Below are 20,039 nucleotides of genomic sequence, written 5' to 3'. Positions count from 1 at the left end.
TAAAGAATCCCTAGTGTTCTTTAATGTAGCCCTGTTTGAAAAAGTACTATGTATACATACAAAAAGAAACCCCAAATCCCCTGATTTTTTGGCATCTACATAGAACTCAAAAACTGCAGAAAATAAACCCTGAAAAATAAAATTAATAAACCCTGAAAAACAGAAGCCCTATTTATATATCTAATGATAATATATGTAATGATCTGGAAATGGAGATGAGCAGTGAGGTAGTGAATTATTTAGTTTAGTCAAGACCAGAGAGGGCTGTGAGGCTGTTCAGAGATCTAACCAAGCTAGGTGACTGGGTAGTACAATGGCAAATTAAGTTAAATGTTGATAAATACAAAGTAACACATTTTGAAGGGGGAAAACATACAGTACTCTTACACATCACATCAGGTTCTAAATTAACTGTATTAATTCAGGAAAGGGCCCTGGGCATCATTGCGGACAGTTCAATGAAGACCTCTCCTCAATGTGCAGCTGCCATCAAAAAAGCGAACAAGATGTTAAATTCCATAAGGTATGGGATTGAGAATAATAAGAGAAAGTATTACAATATTTGTATATAAATCTATGGATAGTCCTTATCTGAAATACTGGAATACAGTACTGATTGCCCCATCTCAGAAATGGATATTGCAGAATTTAAAGAGGGTTAGAGAAGAGACATAACTATTACGGGCATGGAATAACTCCCATATGTAGAGAGATTGGAAAAAGTGGGATTGTTTACCTTAGAAAGGAGACATATAAGAAGGGACATGATAAAAGTATATGAAATAATGAATTTTATAGCAAAAGTAGATCAGGGATGTCTCTGTCTCATAAGTATGGATGTGATTTTGTCATGGTCAAATTATGCATACTTCATGGTACTGTCATGGCAAAAAAATAATGCATGACACAGTCATGGTAAAAAAAAAAATATTTTCATACTATGGTCATGGTAATGGCATAGACCATGCTGAGGTGCATTAAGGGTTTGTTAGTTTGCTTTGATCTAGTCCTCTTTGGATTAGATGAAAGTGTACTAATGAACTGTTAATGTGCAGCACCAGGATGCACCAATTGTACCCCCTGCTGGCCAACACCCTGAGAGCCTAGGGCTACGAGGTCCAGATCCCTGATCGTGGGAGCCCTGGGCGCGTGAGACCCCCACAATGAACCGGTGCTGAGAGTGTGCAGAGTCGGTCGGTGCTATGCCCGGCTCATGAGACAGCTCAGGGTGTCCGACACCATCAGGTGGTCCAGCGACATCTACACGGAGCACATCCAGGACACTGTCAGTACTAGAATGAGTAAACGAGACCTCCGGTCAGGGATATAACCCACTTTCTTCCCTGACGAACTCCTCCTCCCCGCCCCCTCACCCCAAGCCTCCTGCACACCACAAAACAACTGATTGTGGTGGGAAGGAGGCGCAGGGATGGAGGGTGCTGATCGGCCGTGCTGCTGGCGGGTGGGAGACACTGGGGGCAAGGGGTGGGAGCTGACGGGGGGCTGCTGATGTGTTACTGTGGCTCTTTGGCAATGCACATTGGTAAATTCTGGCTCCTTCTTAGGCTCAGGTTGGCCACCCCTGATATAAATGGCATCATTCATGGTCACAGAAGCTTGGAAGGGGCTCCTGAGGGAGAGAGACTAGCTAGCATGCAACAGCCAGCATGAGAAAGGACACTCTGACCTGAATGGGCCAGATGGTTCCTCAAGGACTCACAAGGGAACGGTGAGATAGGAAGTGTGGGATATTGCCATTTCAGATGTTTATTGTTTTGTATGAGCTGTATTCTCCTGTGTCTTACATAATTAAGTATAAAAGAGCATAAAAGTGTTAGACTGTGTTTAATTGCTTCACAACTGTTGTGTGTTCTTGAAAGAGTTAAATTGTAAACCAGAAGCTTCACAACTGTTGGGCAATAACATAGCGCTGAAACCCTGTCTTGTGCCCGCAGCTTCCATCTCCACTCCCCACATCATACCTGCTCCCTGCCCCTTCCTCCCCACTTGGCCCTGGCCCTGCATGCTCTGGTCTACACTTGCCCCTCGGCATAGTGTCTTGTGGATTGGGGGCTCAGAGTAGGGGAGGTTTTAAGATGTGGGTTTATTGGGGAATGGGGCTTGAGGAAATGGTAAACAGGGGCAGGGTGGGGTATGGGGCTTCCGGGAGTGGAGATATTTTAGGGGGGTGTTTATTTGGTGTGTTGCAATGGGGAGTGGGTTTATTGGGGAGATGGGGATTGCTGTGGTGTGAGGGGGATGGGCGAGCGGCTAAGGCAGGACGAAGTTTTATGGGGCTTGGGGTTATTTGGGGGATAGGAGTGGGTTTATTTGGGGATGGGGTAGCAGGGTCTGTATGGGTTTAAACGGGCTAAGAGGTTCAGTGTGGGCTGTGAGAGGAGGTCAAGGGGAGGTGGGTGAGCTGTGTGGAGTGGGATGGAGGCTATGGCGGAAGCAGTGGAATGGGACTGTTAGTGCAGGGAGCTGTGTGGTGTGGTGACTGAACCTGGCTGTGTCTCGCTCCCTCCTCCACAGCCTCTTCCCTGTCTCCTCTCCTCCCTGTATCTTGTTCCCTCCCTTGCTGGCTCCAGCTCTATCCTCAGGCCTCATGGGAGGATGGACTCACCGCCAGTGCACCAGGGACGGAGCTTGCTCATTGGGTGCTGGCAGCAGCATGCCAGAGCCTCACATCATCGGGAAAGGTGGGAATGGGGCAGAGTTGGAGGAGGAGGGAGAGGATTGGGGAAGGAAGGACAGACTTGCCACCGGGCTCTGAGGACTCCCTCTGCTCATACTGCTGCTGGACAGCCAGGTGGCTCAAAGCCAAACTGGCCATAATGCTACCAGTGGCAGGGTTTCACCTGCTGAGCATCAACTAAGCAACAGACACAAGCCAGGCAGCAGAGATACCAAGGAGCAGCAGCAGGAAGCGCAGCTGGTGGGTACTCATTGCTGCTGCTGAATGATACTGGAATGGCATTCTGGCATGGTGGGCAGGAGGCATTCTGGCATGTTCTGGCTTGACTACACCACTGCTGTTGGGTGGAGTTGTGGGAGAGGGCTGTGTTTAAGTAAGTAGGGTATCTCCGGGGGGGTCAGCATTGGTTATGGAGGCCTGAGGTGGGCTGAGAAGCCCCATTTCGAAGAAGGGGTGGCAGACTATGAGTCATTGCCCAGTAAATGTGCCAGGGGCCAAGGGAAGAACCATTGCTGCAGCCTGCTAAGGCTCTAGAAGTTTACCTCTCCCCAGGGCACAGACACCACCTTTCAGCTTTCTCTGGGGGTGCTCCATCCCCGCTCGGCCCTGCCCCCACTCTGCTTCTTCCCCCAAGGCTCCACCATTGCCCTGTCTCTTCCTGCCCCCACTCCGCCCCCGGCCCTGAGTTTCTACCCCATCCTCCTCTTCCCTCCCCTGAGCACACTCCACCGTTGCTCCACCTCTTCTTGCACCCGCTCCTCCCACACCCTCCCAGTGCCTCTGGACCAGTGATCTGCTAGGTCACTCCAATCCTGACTCTGGGAGCCAGCTTTATCCTGCTCTACTGCGAAAACCCCTACTCCCGGGATGTTCATGCACAGCCTCTAGCATGTAAGCTGCTCCCAGCTACCGCTGCTTGGATCATGCAACCAAATTACACTAGCCAATATCTCCAGTCCCAGACACAACCCTAGGAACCTCCAACTTGCAGCGTCCATTTATGCTCACTGGACGCTGCAAGCTTATAAGAGTTCATCCATTTAACAAAGAAATTGATACATACCAGGCTTCTTATCCCAAGGGGAGTCTCTGACAAGCAATCGCACTGCTTCAGGTAGAATAAACAAACAAATTTATTAAAGAAGCATGTGGCTTCCCCCTGCTGCAGAAGAATCAAGGAGACTCTCTCCCATTCTCTCAGCAGTTCCTGAGACCCTACCTTTTCCCTTGGGGGTCCCAGCATAAAACTCCCTCCTGCTGCAGGCAAATACTTTAACCTGAGCTACATGGAAAAAATCATTACAAGAAGCAGGTCGACTAGGAGGTGTTTTATTACCCCCACAGTCAAAACACTTTCTAAACTTTCCCACACCACATGGGTTTTACCTAGTGATACGAGGAATCTGCTTTCGCCCACCCCCACAATCTCTGCCATTTGGCCAGATATCATACTGGCTTTTGGGACCACATTCTGCTTAACCAGAGAGATCTGGGCCCCTATATCCCTCTGCCCCAAGCATTCCCTGCCATTAATTTGGACAGCCTTAACATGCTCCATATCTGGTTCTGCAGAGGCTAATCTCATAAAACCAATATGATAGGTTTCAATTGCTTGGGGGGGTTTCTGTGTTGAGGACAGCAGAACTAACGTGAGCTATTGGTTGCCTGCTTCCTCCTAGCACTAGGCATTTATTCCTCTTCTGATCAGTGGAATTACACTGATAGCACCTTCTGGGCTCTTCTGCTTTTACAGGAGATTTGGGATGAGGGTTAGAGGAATGTTTTTAGGTAAGAATGTTTAGACTCCCAACCCGTTCTCTCTTCCCAGGAGCAAAATGGGATCCTCCCTTCCCACCAGTTTTGAACCCCTTTCTGTGCCCTGCCCTCAATAGACACCTGAGTCTGTTCAAAGGCATCAGCTAAAAAAGCCATCTCATCCACAGACTTTACATCTTTATCCCATAGACACCGCTTTACTTTGGCCTTACATATGCTTAGGAAATGCTCTTGAGCAACAAGACCAAGCATTCCTTCAAAACTTGCCACTTCTTTACCCCTCACCCATTTTCCCAACAAATCTTTCATTTTGTTTACATATTCCCCATTACTCATCCCAATATCTCTTTTAAGATTCCTAAATTTAATTCTATATGTTTCGGGAGTAATCTGAAAACTTTGCAAAACAGTATCTTTAAATGTACAATAATCTAATGCATCTCCAATAGGCATTCCATTGAATACATTTTGAGCTTTACCACTTAATTTCTCAATCAGTGTAGGAATTCTCTTATCATCAGGGATTTCATGTATTACACACAGCTTCTGTATCATTTCTCCCTTCCCATGTAATGAGGATATAATCTGCAACTATTTTCACCCCACCTCTGACTCCAGTTCCACTGATCACGATACAGATAGGATCTGTGAAAACATTTAATTAAATTTAATTGAACTTCAGACATATAATTTAATTCAATACCAAGGAAGAGATTAATATACAACAAAGCAACATCGACAGTGCGAGAGAAGACTGAACAGGGAGAAGGCTGGATACATCCTGGGAATTACTTTTCACCAGCGTGAGAGAGATAAATCAAATGTAGCAGTTCATCCACATCCATTTTAGTTTGTAGATCAGAGCATAGTGCCTCCCGCCCACCACGAACAGCTGTTTTGTGGCGTGCAGGAGGCTGGGAGTGAGGGAGGAAGACCGAGGACATGGCGTGCTCGAAGGAGTGGGTGAAACTGGGCGAAAAGAGGCAGGGTGAAGGTGGGGCCTTGGGGGAAGGGGTGGAATGGGGGCAGGGCCTGGGGCACAGCTAGGGGTCAAGCACCCCCCAGCACTTTGGAAAGTCAGCGCCTGTGGATCAGAGATTTAAGATTAGCTTTCTACTCCTTCTTCCATGTACATTGAAAAGTCAGAACTGACCTGAGATTTCAATGGTACAGCATAACAGCCCTTTTTTCTCTTCTGATCCCGTTCACCTATGGTTCTGCATGTGAGCAGCAAAGTAAAATTGACAAGATCTTGACAAGATAACACTAAACTCCTTATTAATAAAATAGGCTTAACCTATTGATTATCTTGCAAACTATGTGTGAACCATGAGTAACTCTATAGTTGGGATACACAGGAAAAGATTGAGGCTTGGCTACACTTGCAAGTTAGAGCGCATTAAATCAGCCCTGGACGCCCTAACTCCTGAGGAGTCCACAATGGCAAGGCACTTAGAGCGCCTGGATGCCGTGGCTGGAGCGCTCCTGGTAATCCACCTCCACGAGAAGAATAGAGCTTGCTGCGCCCTGGCTGAAATGCCAAGATGTCAGTGTGGACAAGGTGTTCACAAAAGATGTGAATTAAAAATCTTTTAGTTATTTTGGTGCAAGATAGTTTGTGTGACACTTTTACTGGGGGAGGTGGAGGGTTAAAGGGGATTTTGTCAAAGTTAGCTTTAGTTAGTTGAGGGGATAGGTTAAAAACCCCTGTAGTTTGGGCACAACTATATCCATATAAAAGTGCATTATACTACTATAATTATTCCTGTACAGGAGTGGAAATAACTATACCAGTATAAAGCCATGTCAACATTAGAAAGAGTTTGCCAGCATAGCTATACCAGCAAACCCTCCTGGTGTAGGCCTACTTTGCCAGCAAAAAAGTGCTTTTGCTAGTATAGCTAGTACTGTTTTGGCAAGCAAAATAAACTAGATTGTCCAAACAGCTTTCATGCTGCTATAATTGCATATACATAGGGTTTTGCTGGGTGGACCTGCGGATGGGGCAGCATGCAGCAGAGCCACCTGGTCGCTCCTCTGCGTAGGAGCCGGAGAAGAACATTCCGCTGCTTCTGGGAGCCACTTGAGGTAAGCGCTGCCCGGAGCCTGTACCCCTGAGCCACACCCTGCATCCCAACCCCCTGCCCCAGTCCTGATCCCCCTCCTGCCCTCCAAACCCCTTGGTCCCAGCCCGGGGTGCCCTCCTACTCCTCAAACCCTTCGTACCCAGCCTGGAGCCCCCTCTCTCACTCGGAACTCCTCATTTCTGGCCCCATTCCAGAGCTCACATTCCCAGCTAAAGCTGTAACCCCCCCGCACCACAACCCCATTTTCATGAGCATTCATAGCCTGCCATACAATTTCTATACCCAGATGTGGCCCTCGGGCCAAAAAATTTGCCTACCCCTGCCTTAGCCTCTGGCTAGTCCCCACTCTATGTTCATCTTCACTATTTTGCTTTCAGGGTGGTGCTTTGCATACCTGTTGTCAGTTTTCTCCTGTTCCTGACTCTTGGCTGGACTGCTACATCTGACTGGCTGTATCAGGGAAGGTAGAAAGTGCCAGATTGCCATTCCTATTCCCTACAGCCACTCTTAACTGACACACAAACTACAAAATATTCCTCTTTAAGGACATTTCAAACCCACAGAGGCTAGGAGTTTTCTAAACTTCCAATACATTAGCTGAACTTTTCCCAAGTCTGATTCCTTTCTCAGTTATTACAATAGTAACTGGTCATACAGGTACATGCTTCCTTGAAATCCTCAGCCCAGAACCCATCCTGAATAGCTGGGCTGAGCACTCTGTTCCACCTGTTTAACAGGAAAACCTCTATCCATCCTCTCTCTCTCACCCTCCAACCCCAACCCTGAGTTCTGGACAAGTTATCATTTTCATCCCCCACCAGATGAATAGTATAAGCATTTTTGGAGTGAGGCGCAAGAGAAAGTGGTAGGAAGAGGTATAGGCAATCAAATGGCTTCATAGTGCCCCACATTTTTTTCAGTTGGCCCTGCCTCCTGCACTCTTTGCATCTTCAGTGTGTCTGCATATGCCTTTTTCTGCATTGTCGGGCAGTGCACGTATTTTTGTTACATTTGTGATGATCTAGTCCCTGGAATCTTATGTCCTTGTATAAAGGTAGAGTCAGCATACAGAAAGACAAAGCATGCATTTTCTGGAGTCAGGACTACTTTATCTACTTTTTTTCTCTGCCACTGACTCACTATATACTTTGGACAAGTTGATAATTTCTCTGTGCTTCAGTTTCCCCATATGTTAAGTGAAATCTCACAACAATGTTTGAGGAATAATGCATTAATATTTTAAGGGCATGAGATCCTCAGAAGAATAATACTAGAGGTATTATTGTTCCCCTCTTATTGTTCAGAGCCATGCGGATGTTCCAGTTGGTAGTAGAAATTGATGCAGTCTGATATTTTCTTTGATGCAATCTTGTTTACGAGGACTGTACAAAGTCTTGCTTTTCCAAATGCAAGAACTACCAAGAACAAAAGGAGCAATTTCTTAGATTACAACCCTAAGCATCTTTAGCCAGCAGACACAGAAGCTCTCTCTCTCGCTTTTTCCAGGATCCCAGTGTGTTCACCAACAACTGCTTGGCTTTCTTGTTTTTTTTTTCTCCCTCTGCCCCTCTCTCTGTTCTCAATTTCTGTATGTTCCGTCTTCCCTCACATGCAAACATACACCCCAACCTGGTGACACTAGCCAGTGGAACCACCTGCCCATGCAGTGCTAGACCTAGTGTACACTTAAAATTTTGATTGACCTACCTATGTCAGTCAGGGGTGTGAAAAAATTCACACCCCTGAGCACAACAGTTAAGCAGACCTACACCCTGCTATAGATGCAGCTACAATTCTTCCATCATTCTAGCTACCACCACTCAAGGAAGTGAATTACCCACATCGATGGAAAAACCCCTTTTGTCGATATAGGCAGCATCTACACTATGGCGCTGAAGCAGCATAGCTGTAGTCCCACAGCTGTTCCATTATAACACTCATAGGTTAGACATAACCCTAGTTCCTAAGCAGATTCTATTAGGGTTTGGTTTAGGAGTGGCCCCATAAGTGTTTCTTTCAACTATCTTATGTGAGTTGGTTGAGTTCAGGATCCTGACGCAGGGAAGAAAGGTAAGCAGCAGGATACGGACCCTGGACTTCAGGAAAGCAGACTTTGACTCCCTCAGGGAACAGATGGCCAGGATCCCCTGGGGGACTAACATGAAAGGGAAGGGAGTCCAGGAGAGCTGGCTGTATTTCAAGGAATCCCTGTTGAGGTTACAGGGACAAACCATCCCGATGAGTCGAAAGAATAGTAAATATGGCAGGCGACCAGCTTGGCTTAATGGTGAAATCCTAGCGGATCTTAAACATAAAAAAGAAGCTTACAAGAAGTGGAAGGTTGGACATATGACCAGGGAAGAGTATAAAAATATTGCTCGGGCATGTAGGAAAGATATCAGGAGGGCCAAATCGCACCTGGAGCTGCAGCTAGCAAGAGATGTCAAGAGTAACAAGAAGGGTTTCTTCAGGTATGTTGGCAACAAGAAGAAAGCCAAGGAAAGTGTGGGCCCCTTACTGAATGAGGGAGGCAAGCTAGTGACAGAGGATGTGGAAAAAGCTAATGTACTCAATGCTTTTTTTGCCTCTGTTTTCACTAACAAGGTCAGCTCCCAGACTGCTGTGCTGGGCATCACAAAATGGGGAAGAGATGGCCAGCCCTCTGTAGAGATAGAGGTGGTTAGGGACTATTTAGAAAAGCTGGACGTGCACAAGTCCATGGGGCCGGACGAATTGCATCCGAGAGTGCTGAAGGAATTGGCGGCTGTGATTGCAGAGCCCTTGGCCATTATCTTTGAAAACTCGTGGCGAACGGGGGAAGTCCCGGATGACTGGAAAAAGGCTAATGTAGTGCCCATCTTTAAAAAAGGGAAGAAGGAGGATCCTGGGAACTACAGGCCAGTCAGCCTCACCTCAGTCCCTGGAAAAATCATGGAGCAGGTCCTCAAAGAATCAATCCTGAAGCACTTAGAGGAGAGGAAAGTGATCAGGAACAGTCAGCATGGATTCACCAAGGGAAGGTCATGCCTGACTAATCTAATCGCCTTTTATGATGAGATTACTGGTTCTGTGGATGAAGGGAAAGCAGTGGATGTATTGTTTCTTGACTTTAGCAAAGCTTTTGACACGGTCTCCCACAGCATTCTTGTCAGCAAGTTAAGGAAGTATGGGCCGGATGAATGCACTATAAGGTGGGTAGAAAGCTGGCTAGATTGTCGGGCTCAACGGGTAGTGATCAATGGCTCCATGTCTAGTTGGCAGCCGGTGTCAAGTGGAGTGCCCCAGGGGTCGGTCCTGGGGCCCGTTTTGTTCAATATCTTCATAAATGATCTGGAGGATGGTGTGGATTGCACTCTCAGCAAATTTGCGGATGATACTAAACTGGGAGGAGTGGTAGATACGCTGGAGGGGAGGGATAGGATACAGAAGGACCTAGACAAATTGGAGGATTGGGCCAAAAGAAATCTAATGAGGTTCAATAAGGATAAGTGCAGGGTCCTGCACTTAGGATGGAAGAATCCAATGCACTGCTACAGACTAGGGACCGAATGGCTCGGCAGCAGTTCTGCGGAAAAGGACCTAGGGGTGACAGTGGACGAGAAGCTGGATATGAGTCAGCAGTGTGCCCTTGTTGCCAAGAAGGCCAATGGCATTTTGGGATGTATAAGTAGGGGCATAGCGAGCAGATCGAGGGACGTGATCGTTCCCCTCTATTCGACACTGGTGAGGCCTCATCTGGAGTACTGTGTCCAGTTTTGGGCCCCACACTACAAGAAGGATGTGGATAAATTGGAAAGAGTACAGCGAAGGGCAACAAAAATGATTAGGGGTCTAGAGCACATGACTTATGAGGAGAGGCTGAGGGAGCTGGGATTGTTTAGTCTGCAGAAGAGAAGAATGAGGGGGGATTTGATAGCTGCTTTCAACTACCTGAAAGGGGGTTTCAAAGAGGATGGCTCTAGACTGTTCTCAATGGTAGCAGATGACAGAACGAGGAGTAATGGTCTCAAGTTGCAATGGGGGAGGTTTAGATTGGATATTAGGAAAAACTTTTTCACTAAGAGGGTGGTGAAACACTGGAATGCGTTACCTAGGGAGGTGGTAGAATCTCCTTCCTTAGAGGTTTTTAAGGTCAGGCTTGACAAAGCCCTGGCTAGGATGATTTAACTGGGACTTGGTCCTGCTTTGAGCAGGGGGTTGGACTAGATGACCTTCTGGGGTCCCTTCCAACCCTGATATTCTATGATTCTATGATTCTATGAAGGGTGTGTTCATACATCAGTCTGAACAAGATTGTAATTTAACCCATAACAAATTTTCACCCAACTCATAACAATACCTCTCCCTGCAGTGTTTTTCCCCAGGAATTGAAATGGGGGGGGTTGTTTGAATTTATGGGGGCGGGGCGGTCAGGGCCTATGAGGGGTGAGACCATGAGGGTGAAGGTGGGCTGTACGGCACCACAGTAAAAACTGAAAAATATTTCATGACCATTTTATTAGATTTAACTTGTGTTTTAACTCATCACACAAATTAAAGTTGGCTAGTCAAGTCTTCTGTGAAGCACTACATCTACATCCTTCTTGGATTTTTGTTATAATTTTGCACAACTTTGTTAATCAACTTCTTGAATGCAATGCGTTCATCTTTGGTGGCTTCTCGTGTGTCTGGTACTTCCATTCCTTCAATTGATATGCTCATTAGTTCATTAACATGATCAGGTAGAAGATGACTTCTTTCAGAACACAAAATTCTTTTCCATGATGAAAAAGAATGCTCAACTGTAGCTTTTGTGACTGTAGCATAAGATGAATTCCTACTTCTTTCATCCCAGAAAACATAGCATAAAGATCGGATCAAGCCGCTAGTCGTGATAAAAAAGAAGTTGAAGTCAAATCTTCATTCATTCATTGTATGATATTCCACTCTATGTTCAAATTCTCTATTCTGTCCTGAGCACATGGTAGACCCATGGCTGGTAGTGCCTCACTCCACTCAGCTGGAGGTGTTTTATAGGACAGGGATCTGTAAAAGCTACGCAGAGATTCAGTAGAATCTAGAAGTTGCTGTTGTACATTTGTAAGAGACAAGTCTGTGTACTTTTTTAGTTGTCTTAAACATTTCTTGTCCTCTTCACGTAAGGATTTAGTATAAATGCCTTCATTAGACAACTTCTGGACTGAAGTCTTTGCTTCTTCCAGTACTTTTTCAATGGATAGCTCTCTGATTGATCCAAATGTACCTTCTATTGCTGGACAGAGATCTACTACTGTTGTAGCAGGTGCCTGCATGGCATTGTTTAATGACCCAAGTGGTTTCAACAGCAGACTTACAAGAGAGAGAATGGCAATAGACTTCTCTGAATGTAGTAGCAAAAGTAATCCACCAGCCTAACTACTTAGATCCATCCCATCTTGGTAGATACTTTTCAAAGCCAGTAACAATGGTTGGAGTAATTTTAAGACAACAGTCAAGGATCTCTCATGAGAAAGCCAGAGGGTTTTCCCAGGTTGGACTAATGTGAACTTCAGTCCCAGTGTATCTTCTATATTTTCCAATATATTCAGTCTTTTTGGACTCTTGCTGAAAAAAGAACATAATAAAGACATTAAATTTATAGCTTTTTAAATGTCTTTTGAAGAGTCTGCAGCTCGTACTAGCGCTAGTTGGAGTAGATGGCCTCTGCAGTGTGTATAGGAGAGATTAGGGTTACACTTTTCTCTGAGCAAAGCTTGTACTCCACCATGTCTTCCAGAGAAGTTTGCAGCTCCATCAAATGCACAAGCAGCCATCTGTTTGGGGTCCAACTGACAAGCATTTAATTCTTCTAAAATGTGGATTGTTACAGATGCAGCCAATGTGTCTTCTATAACTTGAACATTTAGAAATGCATCTACTGGCCTACCACTGACATCAAGATAATGTACACAATGACTTAATACTTGATGCCTATTTGCATCTGTGGATTCATCAGCCATGTACGCAAATTTTTTGAATGTGGTGAGAGAGTTCTTCACTTTTTCAGCTGTTGAGTCTTTCACCGTTGCACCACATCCTTCTAACCAGTCAGTTGAATTTCTTGCAGAAAGATAGTGAGCATTTGCTGGTTTTGTTTCTAACCAGTGTTCAACTTCAGGATGAACAAGTGACAATGTACTTAACATTGGCCTCCAGTTTGTAGTATGTGGTATCTCTTGCTTAAATAGAAAGTATGATGCCACAGCCATGTTTGTTTGCATGAACTGTGTTGTGTCTCCAGCATTCTTAACTGCCTCATTAACACTCACCGGTGTTGTCCTTGGTCAGTGGAGACTCAAAGTTCAGAGGTTCTTTCACATGAGTTCACCTCCCAGGTGAAGGGCAAGAAGGCACCTTACTTGTTCCTCCAGCTGCTCACTGTTCGCTCAGGCCACTGTTTGTTGTGCCACTGTTCACTCCATCACTCTGTTGCCAATTGCTCTGCGCTGTCACCTTCTGCTGTCACCTGCCACTTTGACCTCTGTGAGTTGGCCTCTTGAGGTTCCACCCAGCTCTCAGGGATTTCAGTTGAGCTCTCAGTGGGGGGAACCTTGCTGCTAGAACAGACTGGGCCATCTGTTCCACAGAAACACTGTCTCACAACAGGTCTAAGCACTTAGACCCGATTATCAGTGATTTCAGCTGCAGTGGTCACTTAAGAAAACAAAAGACTATCTATGGAGCCTAATCAGCTCTGTCTTTAAATAGCAGAGAGGGTGAAATAGTACTTGTGACTCAAGCAGACCATCAAGCAAAACACCCTGTCCTCACCATCTCTCTTGATGCCCTCATTCAGCACAGGCTAAGCACAGTTCTACTGCCCTTTACTCATACAATAAAAATAACAACATTTCATTACCCCCTTCCTCCACCCTGCATTCAAGTGATGTGTAACCCAACCCCAGCCAAAATCTATCACTTGGGCAACACAGCTTTGTTTGCTGGATACCTAGGTAGATTAGGTGTGAATGTAAATACAATCTGGTCCTGAAGCCTTTCCCCCCAGCTCCTAGCTCATCACTAGCCATCAGGGAGAGCTCATTTAGACTTTGCTTACAAATCATAATTTGAAATTATTAGGTTGGCCAACATCACCGAAATGAATGCACTGACATTATCATAAAAAACAACAGCTGTATAAGGAAGCTAGCCTATGTTCATACTTTTCAAATCTATTATACTTTTTCAGATACACGTATTTTATCTGGTTTCAGAGTAGCAGCCGTGTTAGTCTGTATTCGCAAAAAGAAAAGGAGTACTTGTGGCACCTTAGAGACTAACAAATTTATTAGAGCATAAGCACGAAAGCTTATGTTCTAATAAATTTGTTAGTCTCTAAGGTGCCACAAGTACTCCTTTTCTTTTTAGGTATTTTATCATACACTTTATATGCTTTTAAAGTGTGTATTAATGTTTCAATTTCAATTCAAACGTCCAAACAATCACTAAATTGGCAATATAGCATGTAACTAGTTCACAAAACTGGGGGGGGGGGGTTGGGGAAATTCGGGGGGGTGTACATCCCCCCCCGAGGAGGGTGTAGGAAAATCCCTGTCTTCCCCACCCCCACAGCCCGCCTCAGCTTCATCCTGATGAGGTCTAAAATGGTGATGTGCCAAATTCACATTACCTTTTTCCTACACTCAGGCTATGGCTACACTTGCAGAGGTAGAACGCTGGGAGTTAAACCAGTCCTTGGAGACTGCAGCAGGAAAAGCACTGCCGTGTGTTTACACGGTCAGCTGCAAGCGCAGTGGCGTGGCCACATTAGCAGCTCTTGCAACGCCACAGAGAGCAGTGCATTGTGGTAGCTATCCCAGTGTGCAAGTGGCTGCAGCGTGCTTTTCAAATGGGGGGGTGGATTGTGACAGGGAGTATGTTGTGTGTAAGTGTGGAGAGAGACAGTGTGTTTTGGGGGGCAGAGAGCATGTTAGCATGCTGTCTTGTAAGTTCAGACAGCAGCAGGGGGAAACCCCATCAGCACCCCACACACACACACACACACACACACCTGCCTCGGCGGCAGCAGAAGCATTCCACAGTAATGGTTTGCTTTGTGTCCCGGAGCAGATAAACATGCCGACTGTCAGAAACGGAGCTTTGAAAGGGGATATCTGCATGCCTGCAGCTGAGTTCAAAACAATGACCAGACAATTCACATCTTTTGTTATTCCATGGCAAGGCTGTATATAGCTCTGCTTTTAAACTTGTTCAACTTTGCATGTAGACAAGCTCTTTACATGCAAATAAGGCCAAAGAGAAGTTGACATTGGAAGATTAAAATAGGAACTGGAGTCAGAACTAGAAAATACGTTTCAGAACGAAATGTATTTCTTTGAGCTAACTTTTCCACTACTTAAAAAAAAATTCCCCACAATCAGTGGATAGAGACAAGAAAGGAAGAAAAAATCTTTTAAAATAAGGTGGTCAAACATCACAGTGGTGAATGCAGTTTAAATACCACAAGTTCTAAGGGCAAAAAGAGAAAGAAGCTAGACAAGCAATCTGGAAGCTACAGATATTGTCTCAGCGAGCAGATATTGTCTCAGATTACACACACTTGTTTTTGTACCTAAGGCACCACAGTCCCTCCCTGCTGCCTGGAAATACAGAGGCATGTTTCAAAGAGTACAGTTCCCAGCTAGGTGCCAATTTTTCAGCAGTTATTTAGTTGTCTAAATGGGAGTTGGCCTGTCACATTCTGGGGTGCAATCGAGACCAATGAGGGGTTGTATCACCACCTGCCCTGCAGTGTTAGGTGCCTCATAGTGCATTGCTGTTGTAGCACCCAAACTGGGCCACTCATAAACAGCATTCAAGTCACACCCAGAGTATCTGGGAATAGCTACAGTCCTGGTCCAGCAATGCAGACTCCAGTGTCAGCAACATACCAGCCACATTCAGGCTTCCAGCAGCCTTGGTTACTACCTGTAGGATGACCTCCACACTCGCTCAGTGCAATTTTCCCCAGAAGCATGTGCTCTGCACTGTCCAGCCCTCTCCTAGACTGTTCAGATATTAGATGCTCCCATATACAACACAACGCTGAATTAGTTTTGATTAAAAAATAAAACAAGTTTGTTTAACTACAAAAAGAGATTTTTCAGTGAGTACAGGAATAAAGTATTGAAATCAGAAATGGTTACAAGAGAAATAAAGTTAAAACTCTTTCTATTAGCTAAAACTTACCAAACTAGACTTGGTTCAAGGTAAAATCCTTATTACACATTCCCAGCAACACTGCTAACCAGATTTTCAGATCAGGAACTCCCCCAAAGTCAAACGGCTAGGCTGGTTCCTTTGTCTTCTTAGGTGAAAGGGAGCAAGAGAAAGCGATGCTGGGGTGTTTTTGCCCATCCCTTTTGTATCCAGTCACCCTTTGAAAAGCATTTTCCTGAGGGTTTCCCCTAGATAAAGTACCAGCCCACTGAGATGGCACAGAGTCTTCCATGAGGTTCCGTGCTGTTGCTTGCTAAAATGCAGATCCATCCTGCCCTCCTTCCTTGCCGAAGAATGGCCACTTGACAGGTGATTGTCAATCAACTTTGATGATACCTGGCTAGAGGCCTTAGCTTGTCCTTCGTCTTTGACTTGTCTGGGAAACACGTCAGTCATAATTTCAGTTTATGTTCATATAATGTAGCTGCACATGTCACCATGATAATACTGACCAGCAAGCTATTAATTTTCAAATGATACCTCACAAGGCATAGTTTGTACAAAGATTATTACAATAGTGTGCAGGGTATGAATGCAGGGGTGAAAATCTGGCCCATCTGTGCTGTTCCAGGCTCTTGCTACTACTGTGTCTTTATGAATGCATCCCCCGACCTCAGTTTCTCAGAGATAAGGTGCAGAAGCAGAGGCTAAGGGAGGTGCAGGGATTGGGTGAGGTGCAGAAGCAGAAGCGAAGGGACTTGCCCAGCAAGATGGCACTGGAAACCCCTCCCTCACACACTCCCATCCTCCGAATCTATTGCAAACAGCCACACCCCAGCCGCAGGTGACAGGTCTCTCTGGGCTAGAAGGGAGCTGCCGGGGCCAGGGAAGCACTATGTGGTCCCGTGTCTGCAAAGGGAGTGAGCCGCGGGGAACTCAGCCTAGGGCACACGGGCCGACCTGCTGCACGGGGGAGCCCCCCTCCCCCACCCCGCGAGGCGGGGCCAGGCCGGCCGCATAACGGCAGCCCCGGACGCGCGCCGAGGACAGCTTGGGCCCGCCCCACACCGCTTCTCCCTCAGAACCTGCCTGAGTGACAGGAGGGGCTGAGCCCGCAGTACCAGAGCCGGCCTGAGGGGGCGGGGCCTCTGCCCCGCCTCCCCGCCCCCGCCCCAGTCCGCTCCCGGCATTCTCTGCGTCAGCTTCGCTGCCTGGGCTCGGTTCGGCTGAGCGTGACGGCCGCTGCGCTAGGTCTATGGCCGCCTACAGCAAGTACCTGACCGCGCGCCACTCCGTCGTGGCCGGCGCGGCCGCCTGCGTCCTGCTCTGCCTGCTCAACAAGCGCCGGAGAGCGGCCACCAAGCACGGGTAAGGGGCGGCCCAGGCTGGCAGCGCCGGTCCCCGGAGTGGGGGGAGGGGAGAGAGGGGGTTGGGCTGGCGGGGAGGGGGTGAGGGGAGAGAGGGGCTTGGGGGTCGGTGGGGGAAGGGTAGTTGTGGCTTTTATGGAGACGAGAAGGGGGTGCAGGAGAGGTAGATGGGGTGGCTGAGGGACTGAGAAGGGGACGAGTAAGTGACGTTTGGGGTATGAGAGAGAGGAGAAGGGCAGAACTAAGATGCGGAGAGCCCTGCTAGTCTCCCCCCCCAGGCCTGGCCAGGAGAATGCTGGGGTTTATTTGTCTTTAATGCCAGAGGGTGATCTCCTCCCCCCAGTGCATGACATGTTCTGCCAAGAAAACCCCTTCTGTTCGGCAGACAAAGCTGGCTTTCTCCCTCACCATTCGCTCTCCCTCGGTCTGGTAAGTGCTGCTGGAGAGAGAATTCACAGACATACAACTTTGAGAGTTAAGGTAAATGATATCCATCCTTAACAAATAATGGGCCCTGTTGCACAGAACGGTGATTGGGCTGTGAATAACGTACCTCTGTTCTATGCTGTATGTTATAATAGTGAAGTATGTTCCGTCAATAAGAAATTCAGGGAGAGGGAGATTAGGTTCTGTATAGGGTTACCAGCTTTGGTTGGACGAATTCCTGGAGGTTTCATCACGTGACTTTATTTCTAATTAAAGATTAATCTTTAATTCCTGTAGATTCCAGGACAATCCTGGAGGCTTGGCAACCCTAGTTCTTTCTGTAGCATATGAGGTTGAAATTTTGGTATATTTGTTTTCGTATGTCATTGTGTTAGCTAATCTGTGTAATTAAAGAGTGAGTTGTGTTATGAAGTTTTTCATGTTGGGGAAATGTAGGAGAAGGTGTGTGATATGTTAGGAATGCATATTAAATTCAACCTGCCCTTTGCTGTCACTCTTGCTGGACTGAGTAATTGAACATGTATTACAGGCATATGGCGTACTTAGCACCTACACAGTACTTAACTTCAAAGTGTTGAATAAACATAAACAAATCAGGATGGTGGATCTAGAAGATGAAATGGTTTGTAGCAAGATGTACTGTTGTAGGTGTAAATAGCAGATTTAAGTAAGAATTTAGCAATGATTGAGCAATAACTCAGTTTTATTTTGATAAGTGTCTTTCATACAAATGATCATAAAAGCTTCACAGTATTAAAAAAATAATTGATACAGTATGCATGAAGTATCAATAGGACAGGTTCTGAAATATGCTTCATGATGGTGTGTTGCACAATGACAGAAACAGTAAGAAAGGACTCCAACTATTGTAGGAAGTTGTCAGTTTATCAGAATGACAGTAAAAACGGTATTTCTCAGGCTATTTTTTTAATTCAGCAAAATATGCCAAAGCAATTTGAGGTGAAGAGCCAAATCTGTGTTTCAAAATTAAAGGGTTGAGGGTCTTATAGGATTTTTGTAGTTATTTCTTTTGTTTGCTTGGACAAGTTAGGCATAATATTGCTATGCTGATTTTGTTTGAGGACCTGGAAGTGGTGAGATTGGAGAGGTATTCAGGTACTACAGTCCTAGGTTTTCATACTGTACCTATCTAAATATATTATACTTCTGCTGAAAGTGGTAAGAAGCAGCTCTGTGTCAAATAGATTTATTTTCATAGGTGTCAGTGAACATGTAGAAGTGGGAGTTTAACCTTAATTTAAGAGACTTGCATTTGGAGTGTGTCATTGTGTGTGATGCCTTGGATTTTGCCAGGTGTAACCCTAAAAACACTGTTCCTAATGATCAGTGATATACTTTAGAGAGGAGCCCAAATGCTGTTATTACAAGATGAATTAGAATGGTGTGGAGAGTGAACACATATCTGGGGAGAAGAGAACTTCCAACTAATTAAACAGGTGATTTGAATTAAAACTGTCTGACCTAATTTGGCCCTCTTTCTGTGTCCAGACTGCCAAAGATATTTTCAAGACCCTTAAAAATGTATCTTGATTGCTGTAATTTCATTCTCCTCGCCCTTGACTGATGCAATCTTGCCATCCTCAAATCTAATCCAAATGCTTCTGCTAAAATAATTTTCATTGCTTGTCACTTTGATCATGTCACCTTCTCTTCAGTGTTCCTCCACTGGCTTCCTCTTCTCCAGTGCATCCAATATATATGTCTCCTGTCTGTACCTTTAAGGCTTTCTACAACTCAGTTAGACCCTATCTAGTAGTTCTATCGTGCCGTCATCTCCAATCTTTATCACATATCCAGCCTGTCATAAATATAAAGGGAAGGGTAACCACCTTTCTGTATACAGTGCTATAAAATCCCTCCTGGTCAGAGGCAAAACCCTTTCTCCTGTAAAGGGTTAAGACGCTACGGTAAACTAGCTGGCATCTGACCCAAAATGACCAATGAGAGGACAAGATACTTTCAGATCTGGAGGGGAGGGAACAAAGGGTTGGTCTGTCTGTGTGATGCTTTTGTCGGGAACAGATCAGGAATGCAGCCTTACAACTCCTGTTAAGTTAGTAAGTAATCTGGCTAGAAATGTGTTAGATTTACTTTTGTTTAATGGCTGGTAAAATAAGCTGTGCTGGATGGAATGTATATCCCTGTTTTTGTGTCTTTTTGTAACTTAAGGTTTTGCCTAGAGGGATTCTCTGTTTTGAATCTGACTACCCTGTAAGGTATTTACCATCCTGATTTTACAGAGGTGATTCTTTTACCTTTTCTTTAATTAAAATTCTTCTTCTAAGAACCTGATTGATTTTTTTCTCTTGTTCTTAAGATCCAAGGGTTTGGGTCTGTGTTCACCTGTAGAGATTGGTGAGGATTCTTATCAAGCCTTCCCCAGGAAGGAGGGTGTAGGGCTTGGGGGGATATTTTGCGGGAAAACGTCTCCAAGTGGGCTGTTTCCTTGTTCTTTGTTTAAAACGC

General features: G+C 45.7%; 1 protein-coding gene across 3 annotated transcripts in view; it reads left to right on the top strand.

Annotated features, from left to right (window-relative positions):
* Window positions 1-16,787: 16,787 nt before the first annotated feature.
* Window positions 16,788-20,039, top strand: part of ABCD3 (ATP binding cassette subfamily D member 3) — a 71,754-nt gene continuing 68,502 nt past the window's right edge. Inside the window, exon 1 of one of the 3 annotated variants that reach the window (XM_038412905.2) lies at window positions 16,788-17,106. In XM_038412905.2, coding sequence (XP_038268833.1) covers window positions 16,994-17,106 — 113 coding nt within the window. In that variant the 5' untranslated portion in view covers window positions 16,788-16,993. The remainder of the gene's footprint in view (window positions 17,107-20,039) is intronic. The other 2 variants (XR_006273916.1, XM_043491285.1) reach the window with 2 other exon arrangements.

The sequence above is a fragment of the Dermochelys coriacea genome, chromosome 8, assembly GCF_009764565.3.
Source record: "Dermochelys coriacea isolate rDerCor1 chromosome 8, rDerCor1.pri.v4, whole genome shotgun sequence".
Classification (NCBI taxonomy): domain Eukaryota; kingdom Metazoa; phylum Chordata; order Testudines; family Dermochelyidae; genus Dermochelys; species Dermochelys coriacea.
Note: the sequence above shows the minus strand (reverse complement) of the source record. Positions and strands in the feature narration are given on the sequence as shown.